General features: G+C 56.7%; 2 protein-coding genes across 4 annotated transcripts in view; one reads left to right on the top strand and one right to left on the bottom strand.

Annotated features, from left to right (window-relative positions):
* Positions 1 to 12,231, top strand: part of Tbcd (tubulin folding cofactor D) — a 103,064-nt gene that overhangs the window by 33,199 nt on the left and 57,634 nt on the right. For both annotated transcript variants that reach the window (XM_015503999.2, XM_048796793.1), the window contains exon 13: positions 1,233 to 1,327. In XM_015503999.2, the coding sequence (XP_015359485.2) occupies positions 1,233 to 1,327 (95 nt within the window). The remainder of the gene's footprint in view (positions 1 to 1,232; positions 1,328 to 12,231) is intronic.
* Znf750 (zinc finger protein 750) overlaps positions 6,283 to 12,231 on the bottom strand; it is a 7,814-nt gene continuing 1,865 nt past the window's right edge. For both annotated transcript variants that reach the window (XM_048796797.1, XM_015504000.2), the window contains exons 2-3: positions 7,782 to 9,379; positions 6,283 to 7,487 (exon numbers count right to left, since the gene is read on the bottom strand). In XM_048796797.1, coding sequence (XP_048652754.1) covers positions 6,785 to 7,487; positions 7,782 to 9,202 — 2,124 coding nt within the window. In that variant the 5' untranslated portion in view covers positions 9,203 to 9,379 and the 3' untranslated portion in view covers positions 6,283 to 6,784. The remainder of the gene's footprint in view (positions 7,488 to 7,781; positions 9,380 to 12,231) is intronic.

Raw genomic sequence — 12,231 nt, 5'->3', positions numbered from 1 at the left:
CAGTGTGCACCAGTTTGGAGGTTCGAAGTAGTCTTAGCACCCTTGATTCTTCACCCCAGGCTTGCTGACAGAAGGACCAGCACCCTGGCTCCGAGCACAGGCCCGAGTCCCCGACCTGCCAGTGGGTGCTCCCTTGCTGTGCACTGCCACTTCTCTGGGTCCCTTCAACTGCTTGGCTGATGTTTGCCTCCCCTTGGTGTCCAGTGACTGGTGCTCTCCCCAGCCAGCCTGGAGGGACCACAGAGCACACCCCTTCACTGAGAGAGGGATGGCTTGTCTGAGTTCCCCGTGAGGCAGGGCGACAAGGTTCTGTGCGTTCATGCTGCCGTCCTGTCTGCACAAGCCGTGTGACGAGCCTCTTCTGAAAACAGGGTGGTGGTGCTTAGCTTTGGAGAGCCGCCTGGCCAGCTGGAGCCTCAGACATCATGGCTGTGCCCGAGTCTGGGCAGCTTTCCTCCAGGAGGCTGCCTCCGGAGGCCTGGCTCACGCCCACTCATGGGCCGGAGGTCCGGTGACCAAGTGTGCCGGTGTGCTGCAGTCAGTGTGGACGGCTTCCCTCACGGTCCTTGCTGTGGAGTCATTTGATCAGAGCTGGCTAAAGCCTTATAGTGTTTCTCTTTTTGGGGACGTGTGTCTCCACGCTCATGTGGAAGCAAGTGTGAATCCCCAAGCACAGCCCCCATCTATCTGAAAGGCAGTTGTTCACAGTAAAGGTAATGGCAGGCCACACCTGCAGGTGCACGGGCCCCCGAAGGGACATTTTAATTGAATGTGAAATACGACCTTTGACCTGATGAGGGTTATGGCAGGCCTTCATTATAAGTCCACGCTTTGGCTGTGCACGTGGCACATCTGAAGCCCAGCTATTTGGGAGGCTGAGGCAGGAGGGACGCTGGAACCTGGACGTGGGATCCCTGCTGAGCTCGACTCCCTGACGTGTATCGCTGCTTGTTGCTGAGTGAGGTTGTGCCTGGGTGTGCAGAAGAGCTGGGGTGTTGTGGCTGTGGTAGAGCACGTGGGGCGGACCTGCCTGTGGCAGGCAGGCGGTCGGTCTGGGTCTGGGCTGGGCCCTCTGTTGTTGGTATGGCACAGTAGTCTTGTTTGTGGTAAACTGGAGCATCTTGTTTCTTGGGTCAACCGTGAGGCTCATGGGCTCAGAGCATGGGCTTGGCCTGTGTTCCTTGCGGAACTGGGCTTTGAGCTTAGAGCTGACCCCGGAATTTTGCTCTCAGTTTTCAGGAGACAGACAAGGCATGGCACGGCGGATGTCTGGCACTGGCGGAACTGGGCAGACGAGGCCTGCTGCTCCCGTCGCGACTCAAGGAGGGTGAGTAGCTGAAGCCCGTGGGCCTGCAGCCTCAGGTTTCTTGCTGAGTTGCCTCCCAGGGTGGCTGGCTGTGGAGCACATTAGACTCGTGGTGCCGGGGCTCTTCCACAGCGTCCATGTGAGTCCCCCTTGCGTCTCCGCCTGCTGTGGCCCTTCTGTTCTGGGTGCTGTGTGCTGCGGTTGGAGGGCCATGGGCCCTGTGATGTCTGAGTTTCTTGCCCCTTGAGGGCACCTCAGTGTTCCTCAGCATCCTGGGTCACCTGCAGGGACAGTGTCCCTAGTGATGAAGTTTGTCCCAGCTGGGAGTTGGGCTGGGGGAGCTCTGCAGTGGTGGCAGTGGAACTGAGCCTGGGGCCTACAAGGGATGCAGGTGGGGGTGCTGTGGCCCTGTGCCATTTGGGGTCTTCAGGGCAGGAGTGGGGCCTGCAGAGATCGGAAAGGACCTTGCCTGCGTGCGTCACAGAAGCCACACACAGAAGTACTTCCTGAAGCCGGTGGCCTCAGCGATGCTACCTGCGTCCAGCCAGTGCCCAGCTGCCCTGGCACTGAGATGCCTGGGAGATCTTCCAGAGCCTGCCAGTTGTTTCATCTTTCTGCTTTCTTAAAAAACAGCTCCACTGAGATGGCTGCGTGGTTTAAGTTCACCCACGCGAAGCCTAAAGCCAGATGCCCTGGTGTGCTAGAGCTGTGCAGCGCCGTGATTGAACTTGGGAGGGTTTCGGTGATCCAGGCAGAGTCCTGGGCCCAGGGCAGCCACGGGCCTGCCTCCTGCAGCACCCCTCCTGAGCCTGGGCTCCCAGGTGCTGTGATGTTGTCCTGCTGAGGAGCGAAGGCTTTGTGTGGGCCAGCCACGGGAGGCTGCCCTGGGCACCAGGTGCAGCTTTCCCTGAAGTGCTCCTGTCCGTCCTCTGCTGTGGACTCTGTGGGGACGGCGTGTCGTGGGGAAGCGGTCCTTTTGCTCGTGCCCGTCCTCTGCTGTGGACTCTGTGGGGACGGCGTGTCGTGGGGAAGTGGTCCTTTTGCTCCTGTCCGTCCTCTGCTGTGGACTCTGTGGGGACGGCGTGTCGTGGGGAAGCGGTCCTTTTGCTCCTGTCTGTCCTCTGCTGTGGACTCTGTGGGGACGGCGTGTCGTGGGGAAGCGGTGCTTTTGCTCCTGTCCGTCCTCTGCTGTGGACTCTGTGGGGACGGCGTGTCGTGGGGAAGCGGTGCTTTTGCACCTGCTTTTGCCCTTGGCTGTCCCACGGCCACGTGTGGGGGTTCCCACGGCCTCACTTTCTCACTCAGCGTTTCTTTGGTGACGGCCTCTTAGTGTGAGAGGGCACCTCGTCACAGTTTCATTTTCATGCCCCAATGACCAGTGAGCATCCTTGAAGATGTGGTCCAGGGGTCTCTAGATGGCAGGTGTTTTACAGCCTAAACTGGAGATGATGCGAAGGTCACACCGTCAGATAAGAAGGAATGGGGGTGGGGGTGGGCGTGGGGGTGTGGGGGGCCTGGGGTCTGGCTCAGCGGTAGAACACTTGCCTAGCGTGTGTGAGGCACTGGATTTGATTTTCTACACTGTGTATAAATAAATGAATAAAATAAGGGTCTGTCAACATCTAAAAAATATTTAAAAAAAAAAAGAAAGAACAGGGCCCGCCCGGTCTTAGGAAGCAGGGGCGCGGTTTCACAGGTGCCAAGAAGTGGACCTTTTTCCTTCTGGAAGTTCACGAGCTCAGAGATGGCCTGGTGGCTCTGTGCAGACCCTTGGTGCGCACTTGAGCTCTGGGCTGCTGCAGTCCCTGGCTTATCAAGGCTCTGGGTGAAGGCTTGCAGTCGTGGTCTCGGGGGACCCGTGTGAGGGGTGGGTTATTAGAGCCACACGGAGAGACCCGGGCTCCTGCAGGGCAGGGTCTGTAGACCTGTAGAGAGGGGTCCTGGAGAGTGCTGGGGGCCAGGGTGTGTGTGCGTCTTCAGGGTCAGGGGAGCTGGCCCCCAGCCCAGCCCTGCTAAGGCCCTCAGTGTCCACCTGCCTGCCCGCGCTCTCTGGTCCAGTCAGGTCGCCATGTCCCCTTTTGACTCCTGGGGGTCGGCCTGAGCTTGGTGAGGCCTGGCTCAAGTCTAGTTTCCAGCCCTGCTGCACAGAGATGTGCCCTGGGGGCCCAGCTTCCTGCCTGCCCACTCCAGCCCTGTCTCCCACCTTGGGTGCCCGTGAGCACTTCCATGGGCAGTGCTGCTGTCAGTGTGCACAGGACCTGGTGAGCTTCATGGGTGTGTGCCCAGGGGTCAGATGGAAGGCAGAGGCCGCTGCCAACATCTGCTTTGGGGATGGCTGGGGCCCATGCCTCCGAGGAGGCAGACTGCCCACTGCACAGAGGTGCAGCAGAGGGGCCTTTGCTGGCTTTCTGGTAGCCTTTCAGGGAGTGCTGGCAGCCACTGTCCCTGCATGTGACACGAGCTGCTGCCTGTCCTGGTCTCAGCACAGGGAGCCCAGTGCTCTCTCACGCAAGGCCACCGCTAAAGGGCTCTGTTCTGTGTTTCTGGGGATCTGAACACCAGGACTTCCTTTCATTTAGCTTTACTATTTTGTTAAAATGCGCATACCTGCTCCTACTTTTGCATTTTATGGGTTTGTTTGGCATTTTGCTTTTGGAAGGTTAGCGTTCTGATCTCATTGGGCTTTTGGTGTGATTCCTTTTGCTCCCTTGCTGTCACTACTCAATGGAGAATTTTTTTGTTGATTTGAGTAATGACTGTCACTCGTGTTGGTGGAGCATCTTGGGCATGTGGACTTAGGGTGTTCTCAGCCATTACTTCTCCAGTCTTCCCACGCTGCTGTCCCTCTCCTTCTGGGCTCCAGTCGTGTGTGTATCAGAATGCCCGAGGCTCCCTCAGATCTGGTGGGTTCTGCCCATTTTCCTTTACCCCTTCTTTTTGTCCTTCTCAGACTGGGTGACTTCTGGGGCCTGATCCTCACGTTCACTGCTCGCTCCTAAGCCAGTGTCCACCTAGCTATGATGCTCCTCTAGGGGTCCTTCACTGTAGCTGACCTTTCAATTGTGTGGTTCTGTTGGTCTCCTTTTGTAACTCTTATCCTTATCAATCTTCCATACTTGTTTTGGGTTCTTTGGTTTCTGTTAGTGCTTGGAGACATTTAAGGCAGTTGGTTGAAAGTCTTATGGTAGTCCAAAGTCTGGCCGTCCTCACGGATTCTTTGTTTTTTTTTTCCTGTAAACAAATGGGCATACTCTTCTGTTTCTGTGGATGCCTTATGGTATCTCTGTTTTAGTTGAAAACAGATTTGAGTATTGTGATACAGTCACACTCGAGTCCTGAGACTCCTCTTCCTGAGATGATTGCTTGTGACATACTGCGGCTGCAGTTGTCTGTCGGCTTGGTGGCTTTTCAAGACTGTTGTTGCAGTGACGTTGTGTTGTGCTGTTTGGTTACTGAAATCTGTTCTATGTCTCAAGAACAGACATCGGAGAGCTGCCCTTCAGCTGAAATGTGATGGCCTAATTCTTTCTTTCTTTCTTTTTTTGGTGGTGGGGGGCCCCAGGGATTGAACTCAGGGACACTCAATCACTGAGCCACATCCCAGCCCGATTTTGTATTTTTTAATTTAGAGACAGGGTCTCATTGAGTTGCTTAGTGCCTCTCTTTTGCTGAGGCTGGCTTTGAACTCGCTCACAATCCTCCTGCCTCAGTCTCCCAAGCCACTGGGATTACAGGCGTGCACAACCACGCCTGGCCTACTTATTTCTTAATATGTCCTAAAATCTGAGAAGTAGAAATACCAAGAGGACTCATGCCTCTACCCAGACGGGCTCAGAGGGCTCCCAGCTCTCCCCGGGACTAGGAGGGCTCCTGGCCCTCCCCAGGGCTTGGAGGCCTTGGTGCATCGCCTAGTGATGGTCTTCAGCAGTCGTCTTTTTTTCCATAAGTAATTCTAGAAGTTGGTATATCCAATTCTCTATGATTTTATTCAGTTACAAGCCCCGTTTTGCTCTCCACACCCCGTTGTTTAAGGTAAAGCACTGTGCCACTCCTAAGTACATGCAGGGCAGCTAGTTCTTCAGCTTCATGTCTGTCGCCTGCATTAAAACCCAGGGCAGTTTTCTCTCACGGAGTTTCCTCCTTTTTTTCTGTGAATTCATTTTCACTACTTTCCTGGAGAATTTTTTCCTGATACAGAAAACTCTACTCAGGAATATTTAATTGACTCTCAAAATTTTTAGTGGAGATTTTGAGATTTTTTATCGCAAAGGAAGAGTTTTTCTAGACTGAGTCTTTAAAAAATTATCAGTATGGAACTTCACGTGAAACTCCATTATCACACCCGACTTTTGTGTCTTTTTAAAAAATAAGTGAAAACAATTGGAAAAATTGTTGATTCAAATCAAGCTGAAAGAGTACTTTGCTAATGTGCAGCTATGGGCCAGTGATTTTAGTTCAGCGTGTCCTTGGCAAGTCGTGTTCCTCCAGAATCGGGCAGGGTTTTGCATGAACCCTACTTTCCTCTGTCTGAGCTGGCAGTGTCAGGAGGCCTCGTTCTCTCAGGCGATAGCTGGGAGCATCGGCAGTTTTAAGAGCTGCAGTGCTCCTGGTGTGGTCTTTTCCCCATGTGCCACAGGAGCCCACACTCGCCCCCAGCAGTGTTGTGGGCCTCGGTGCTCTTGTGGCCATGAACTGAGAGTCGCCTCCCCAAGGGAGGGCCCCTGGTACCCATGCCTGGGTTCAGGAGCAGGCCAGCATGAGGGGGGCCATGTGGTGTGGGGACAGGGCAGGGAGGGAGCCCTGGCCCAGCTCCAGCCTCTGGGGCCCAGGACTCGGGATGGTCCTCGAGGAGCCCCCAGGGCAGGCAGTGGTCACTGGTTTATTCACAAGCACACGCCACGCACACCCCCACTCGCTGCCTTCTCGGGCTCACTGCTGCCTCAGCCAGCAACTCTTTCTTCACCATCATGGCAAAATACTCCAAAAGATGCCACAGAATTTCACACGTCCCCATTTTATGTACCCTTAAGGTTCACATGAATTTATTGGAGAGTTAGCAACATACATGTCATTTTAGGGATAGGGAGTGAGACTGAGAGGTCAGGAAGTTGGCATGAGTAGGTCTTGCCCTCACCAGTGTGCGTTTTCCCTTGTGGATCAGGTGACTTCTATAGGTAGCCTCATGTTGGTGAGCCAGCCAGTGGGCCTGTTCTGTAGTGACTGCTGTTTACTTTAAAACATGAGGCTAAGTGTCAGACAATCAGAGCCGTCTGTCCCGGACCAAAATGGCCGTCAGAACCTGGGGCACTGTTCCACTTGCAGAGAAGCAGGCCAAACCTTAGTCTCAGACATTCCTACAACCAGAGACGGGAGTGCCCTGCAGCGTCCTGAAGGGTGGAAAAGAGAGAGCTGCATCTGTGGCAGCCGACTGGGGAGTGATGGCTCGGCTGGTGGAGAGGGCCCTGGGCCTGGCGGGCCTCAGGACACCCGGGTCCTCTTGCGCAGTGTGAACACTCGCGCGGCCGTGTCACTAGGCTTTGTCTTCTTACTTCCTTGCTGTGGTTTTCCTGTGTCTCTTTGACTTGCCCTCTTTTGTCCTTTGGGTCTGAGGTCACACGGAGTCCCCTGGCTCTCTGTGGAGCTAGGAGTAGGTGCATCTTGGCAGCCTGACTCCTGGGTGGTGGGCTCCCCCTCACCCACCCTCACATTTCCCGGGCTGTAGGCTGCCAGCTGACAGAGGGCCACAGCTGCCGTCTGCTTCTGCTCGTCACTGCTGTCCACCACGCGGGAGGCCGGGGCCTTCCCACCGGAGCCCTCCTCCTGCTGGGCCTCAGCACAACTTGAGCCATCTTGGGGACTTCCTCTCCCAGTCCTGGGAGCAGCAGCCGGTTCTGCCCTTTGCAGTGGGCTGGGGACGGCAGGCCTGGGAGCCCGGGCATTGCAGGGGTCCTTAACAGAGAGATTGAGGGGCAAGTCCTGCAGCTCTGTGAAACCTGGGGCCTCTGCCTTGGCACTTCCTGTGTACACGGCTCCACCAGCAGCTGCAGGTCTTGGCTCTGACTTCTTGGAGAGGTTGAGGGGGCCTGTCCTGGAGCCATCCTCGGGGATGGCGTGTGCGGCCTCGGTGATGGGAAGAGCGCTTGCTGTCTGAGCTGGAGGGTCTCCATTCCCGGCCTCGAGGCTAGAAGAAGCCAAGAGAAGGCTTAGTGGGCATTTGCTTAGTAAAAGGAGCACAAAACATTTAATCAGGTTGCACTTGGCTGGCTGAGCACAACCAAGAAGCCTATGTCAAAGTTGTGGAAGTAAATCTTTTTTTTTTTTTAATTTTTTTAGTTGTACATGAACACAATACCGTTTATCTACTTATTTATTTTTTACGTGGTGGTGCTGAGGATCTAACCCAGGGCCCCACACATGCCAGGCAAGTGCTCTACCACTGAGCCACGACCCCAGCCCAGAAGTAAAGCTTTCTTACCTGTTTGGAGACTCTGTGCTGTTTGCAGGAACCTGGGAGTGAGAGCAGTCTGTGTTCTTTGGGACGGGTCTGAAGGCTGTGGGGCTCTGTTCGGGCTGCGGGCGCCATCCCAGGGTACTTGGGGACCCTTTGTGGGAGAGGTCACACAGGCCTTCGCATGCCTGGCTTGTCTGCGTGAAGTTGGTGGGGCTTGGCCTTCCTGGGGAGCCTGTGGCTGCACTGCCTGCCCGGGGGCTCATTTTGGCTCCTTCCATGTCCCGCTGCCCATCTTTGGAAGGGTCTTTAGCTTCAGGAATTGGACTTTCTTTCTCGAATTCTGTGTGTTTTTTGTGGGAGTTTGAAGGGCTTAACTCGGAGGGACTCGAGGCTGGGTAGGCCAGGGTGGCTTCTTCAAGGAGGCGGGAACTCTGTTCCCGAGTGATGCCAGCGAGGGGCGGGAGCCTGAGGCTGTAGGAGGAGAACGCAGACTCTGGTCTGTAAAATCCGTAAGGAATTGGCAGACTGGAGTGAAACTGTTGGAGGAATCTGTAGTGATCATACGTTGATGGAGATGGGGTCAGGTGCTTGGGGATTGGCCCCGGGGGAGGCAGGAAGTGTCTCTGGTCTGGGGCCCCATAGACAGACAGCAGAGTGGTGTCGCACTCGGGGGCACTCCCGGCCAGCAGGTAGGGGGAGTAGATGGCGGCCAGCCCGTGTTCTGTGTAGAAGGGCGGGGGGTACTCTGGGATCGTGGGATGCACGTAAGGGGAGATGGCACTGAACCCCTTTGTAGGTGGGATTTTATGTGGAAACTCGGGTGGGAGGAACGGGGAGCCCGCTTTCCAGGGGTAGCCAGGAGTGTGGAACGCAGACTTGGTGTGGAAGGCTGTGGCTTTGGTGGTAGGGTTGGTTGATGACAGCGTTTCGGGCCCCTCCGTGTTTTCGGGCCCCTTAAGTCTGTGCTCCCCAACTGGAATGAACGCCGAAGGCCGGGCCCTGTCCAAAGCAGGCTGCGTTCCCAGGGCGGCCTCTGGGGCTTCCTCCTTCTGGAGGCCTGGCTTCTGCGGGAGTGCGTGGGTCCTCCGAGCCTGCAGCTTCAGGCTCTCCTCCACGTCTTCCTTGCCAGAGCCCTGCTGGGGCTGGGGGTCAAAGCCTGGGAGGCCATCAGTGAGGGGCTGGGAAGAGGCTAGCTGTGCAGTGGGCGCCTGCTGCCGGGGTGGCCTGGGGTCGGGTGCGTGGGCCCGGGGGCACCGGGGGCCACGGTCCTGCTCTGACACGAGTGTGATGGAGTTCTTGCAGAGGCCGTACTTCATATGGTTGAAGAGGTGGGACTTTTCGTTGCAGGTGAATGGGCACTGGAAGCACTTGTACTTGAAGGGCTTCCCTGGGGGCCGTGGGATGTAGTGTGGCTTCTTGGGCTTCCTCTCCTTGAGGAGGCTCATGGTGTCTGTCAGACTGAGGTCTGCCACGTGGCGTGGTCACTGCCCGCTCCTCGCTAGTCCAGACACGGGGTCCAGGGAGGCGAGCCCCCGTCTCGCCTTGTGGCCGTGTGTTCGTGACCGAGCCAGCTCCACGTGCCGAGGGCCTGGCGAGGAAGGTCTCGCACCCGCTGCCCGGAGCTGCAAAGCAGAGCAGAGGCTGGAGTCAGGGGAGGCTGAGGTTGGAAGGTGTCCCCATTCAGGCACTGGGGAGGGTTGGAGCAGAGGCACTGCAGGGAGCGGCAACACATCCGCTGCACCTGCAGGCTCTTGTCCTCCACTAGCTCCTGACTGAGGGAGTTGGCTGGGGGTCAGGTGGCAGGCGTGGAGGGTTAGTGTCAGTTCAGAGCACTGCATTTCTCTGGGAGCCTTTATCCCATGATGGGACCTTCCCTGGAGCGGGCTCTGCAGGGGCCAAGCCCCAGCCCCCTTGGTTGTCCCCAGGCGTTGTCACAGGGCCGTTTGGCTGCCTGCTTTGCAGTGACCTGTGCCCATGCTCCCGAAACCTGGTGCTTAACCAGGGAAGTGCAGCCGGTGCCCTTGTGTTACCAGCGCACTGTCACCCGCTCCTGCCTGGCCCTCGTGAGTCGCACTGGGGTTGTCTTACTGCAGACTTAAATGCCACATTAGGTCCACTCAAGTGGCTTGCAGTGCTGTCAGGGCAAGTCAGCCAGTCTTAGTGACTGCATGTGTCCACTGCCTGCCTTGTCGGCACTCACATTCACGCTGTTCTTCCCTGGCTGTGCCTGCAAACACCAGCACCAAAGCCACTTATCCCGCGTGGTCACGAGGAGGCTGGAGCACGTGGCCTGGATCGTGGAGGAGGCTGCTTGCCTTCAGCCCCTAGGAAGTGGGCCTGGCCTCAGCCAGGTGGCTCATGGCTGGCCCTTTGCTTCCCCTAGGGTCTTGCTGCATGTCCCAGCCCTAGGTGTCCTCTAGAGCCACCCTGCACTGGGTGCATGTGCCCCCAGTCCAGAGCTGAGGACAGGGCAGTGCCGGCCTGGGAGGCCTGGAGAAGTGTGTGAGGGACAAGGAACCCAGACCAGGCCCCTCCATCTGTACAGGAAGTGTGCAAAGGAAGGGTCTCCTCCAGCACCCAGATGCTCCAGTCAGCTTACAGAGGAGGTTCAGTGGGAATGGTGTGAGAAGTACGTTTTCAGCTGTGAAGGTGGAGTCAGTGAGACTCGGCCACAAAGCAGTACAGTGGCCAGATCCTCAGGGAGCAGCTCTCGGAACAGCAGCCACTGGGATCTGCATCTGGGAGTCGGGATGGGCTTCGTTTGGGCACCTGAGGTTCCGAGAGAGCTGTCTCTTAACTTACTCATAGTCCCTGGAAGCATAAAGAACTGCCCAGGTGACCCCCACACCTGTTCACACAGCTGAGCTTTGAGGATGTTTCCTGTTGAGAAGTGGCTGGGTAGGAAAGTGGGCCCTGCTCGTTGGTGGGACCCTCCCTGGGGGAAAGCAGGGGGTGCTAGTGGAGCACAGCCGCGGGACGAGTGCGGAGTGGTGGGGCCTGCCCAGTGCTGCTGCAGAAGCCACGCGCAGGCTGTGCCAGAGCCGAGCAGGGAGTGCGTGATGGCGGCTCTATGGCTTGTCTTTATCCTTCTTTAATAAAAGAAGAATCATGAAGGAATCCTTATGGGTTCAGCCTGTACTTTGGGGGGCAGGTCTGGCCTGGGTAACAGAGCAGGGTTTCCTTGCCTCCCAACGGGTGAGGGAGCCTGGGGCCCAATTCCAGCCCTGCGGGCCAGGGAGATAACTCAGCGGGCCTGTGCGGGCACGCTCCGTGCGCTCCCGATTCCGGAGGCGTGAGAACCTCTGCAGGCCCGGTTCCCATGGCTGCCTGGGATGTGTCATGCCCAGCCCTGGGAGCTGATTTCATCACTTGCAGCATCGTGACCAAGGTGATGACAGTTGCAGGCACTTATCAAGTGTGATCCATGTCCTGCGATACCAAGGGCGGACGTGGACACCCAACTGTGCACTGGGAAGGATGGGAAGTCCCTCAGGATATCAGCAAGCGACAGCAGCGCTTCCAAGCAGTTTGGCTCAGTGCTGCAGAGCTTTGGGGCAGCAGAGAAGCACATTGCTGTGGTGGGCTGCCCTCGGGGGTCCCAGGTCCCTCCGTAAGTGAGATTTTGGTCTGAACCATTTGCCTCTCCTTCTCCAGGTACTGGGGACTGCACCCAGCTGCTCATCCCTGAGCCGCATCCCCAGCACTTTTTGTTTTTTATTTTGAGACAGGGCCTCACTAAGCTGCTCAGGCTGGCCTGGAACTTGCCATCCTCCTGCCGCTTCTCCTGAGCAGCTGCGAGTACAACCCCCAGCCCCCAGTTGCCTCTGTTCTCTGGCCACTTAGCTTTCAGGATGGCAGGTGGGCTGGGTGAGCCCTGTGTCCATCCGGGGCTGACTGTTGGTGGGGACCAGCCCAGAGAGGGAGACCCAGCTGGCACTTGGGACTTGGATAAACTAACCTTTTGGTTGCACAATTGCTAATTAAAGCAGGGGCGCTTGGCTGCAGGTGTAAGACAGGCACAGCTACTCGCCTATAAACTGCAGCCGTGCTGGGGAGGTAAGTGGGATAAAATTGAAGCTTTTGTAAGCTTTCGGGCGATGATGTCAGCCCGGGAGCGCTCTCTCCTACTCAGAGGCTTATGGGGATGAAGAAGCTAACCTACAGCCGTGACCACTGTCTGCCTCCAGGTCTGTGGCAGAGGTTTGAAGTAGTCCAGCCTGGGCAGTTTATGCCTATTGGAGTTTATACTCTCTGGCAGCTGCTGGTGTTAATATTCAAAAAGAGCACATTGTTGCCCAAATAGCAAAATCCAGAGCCTCACTGTTTACAGTAATGGGGATTTGCATACCAAGGCAGAGTTTCTAAAGGTGACGGAGCCTGGGACTGCCTGCTGCTGGGCGGTGTCTCTCCCCTGTTCATACTGCCTTTGCTGCCCTGCGTCTTTGCCCTCTCTCACACTTGCCGTTGGGGGGGG

This window comes from Marmota marmota, unplaced genomic scaffold (genome assembly GCF_001458135.2).
Source record: "Marmota marmota marmota unplaced genomic scaffold, marMar, whole genome shotgun sequence".
In the NCBI taxonomy this organism is placed as follows: domain Eukaryota; kingdom Metazoa; phylum Chordata; class Mammalia; order Rodentia; family Sciuridae; genus Marmota; species Marmota marmota.
This window is presented reverse-complemented; position numbering and strand designations above follow the sequence as displayed.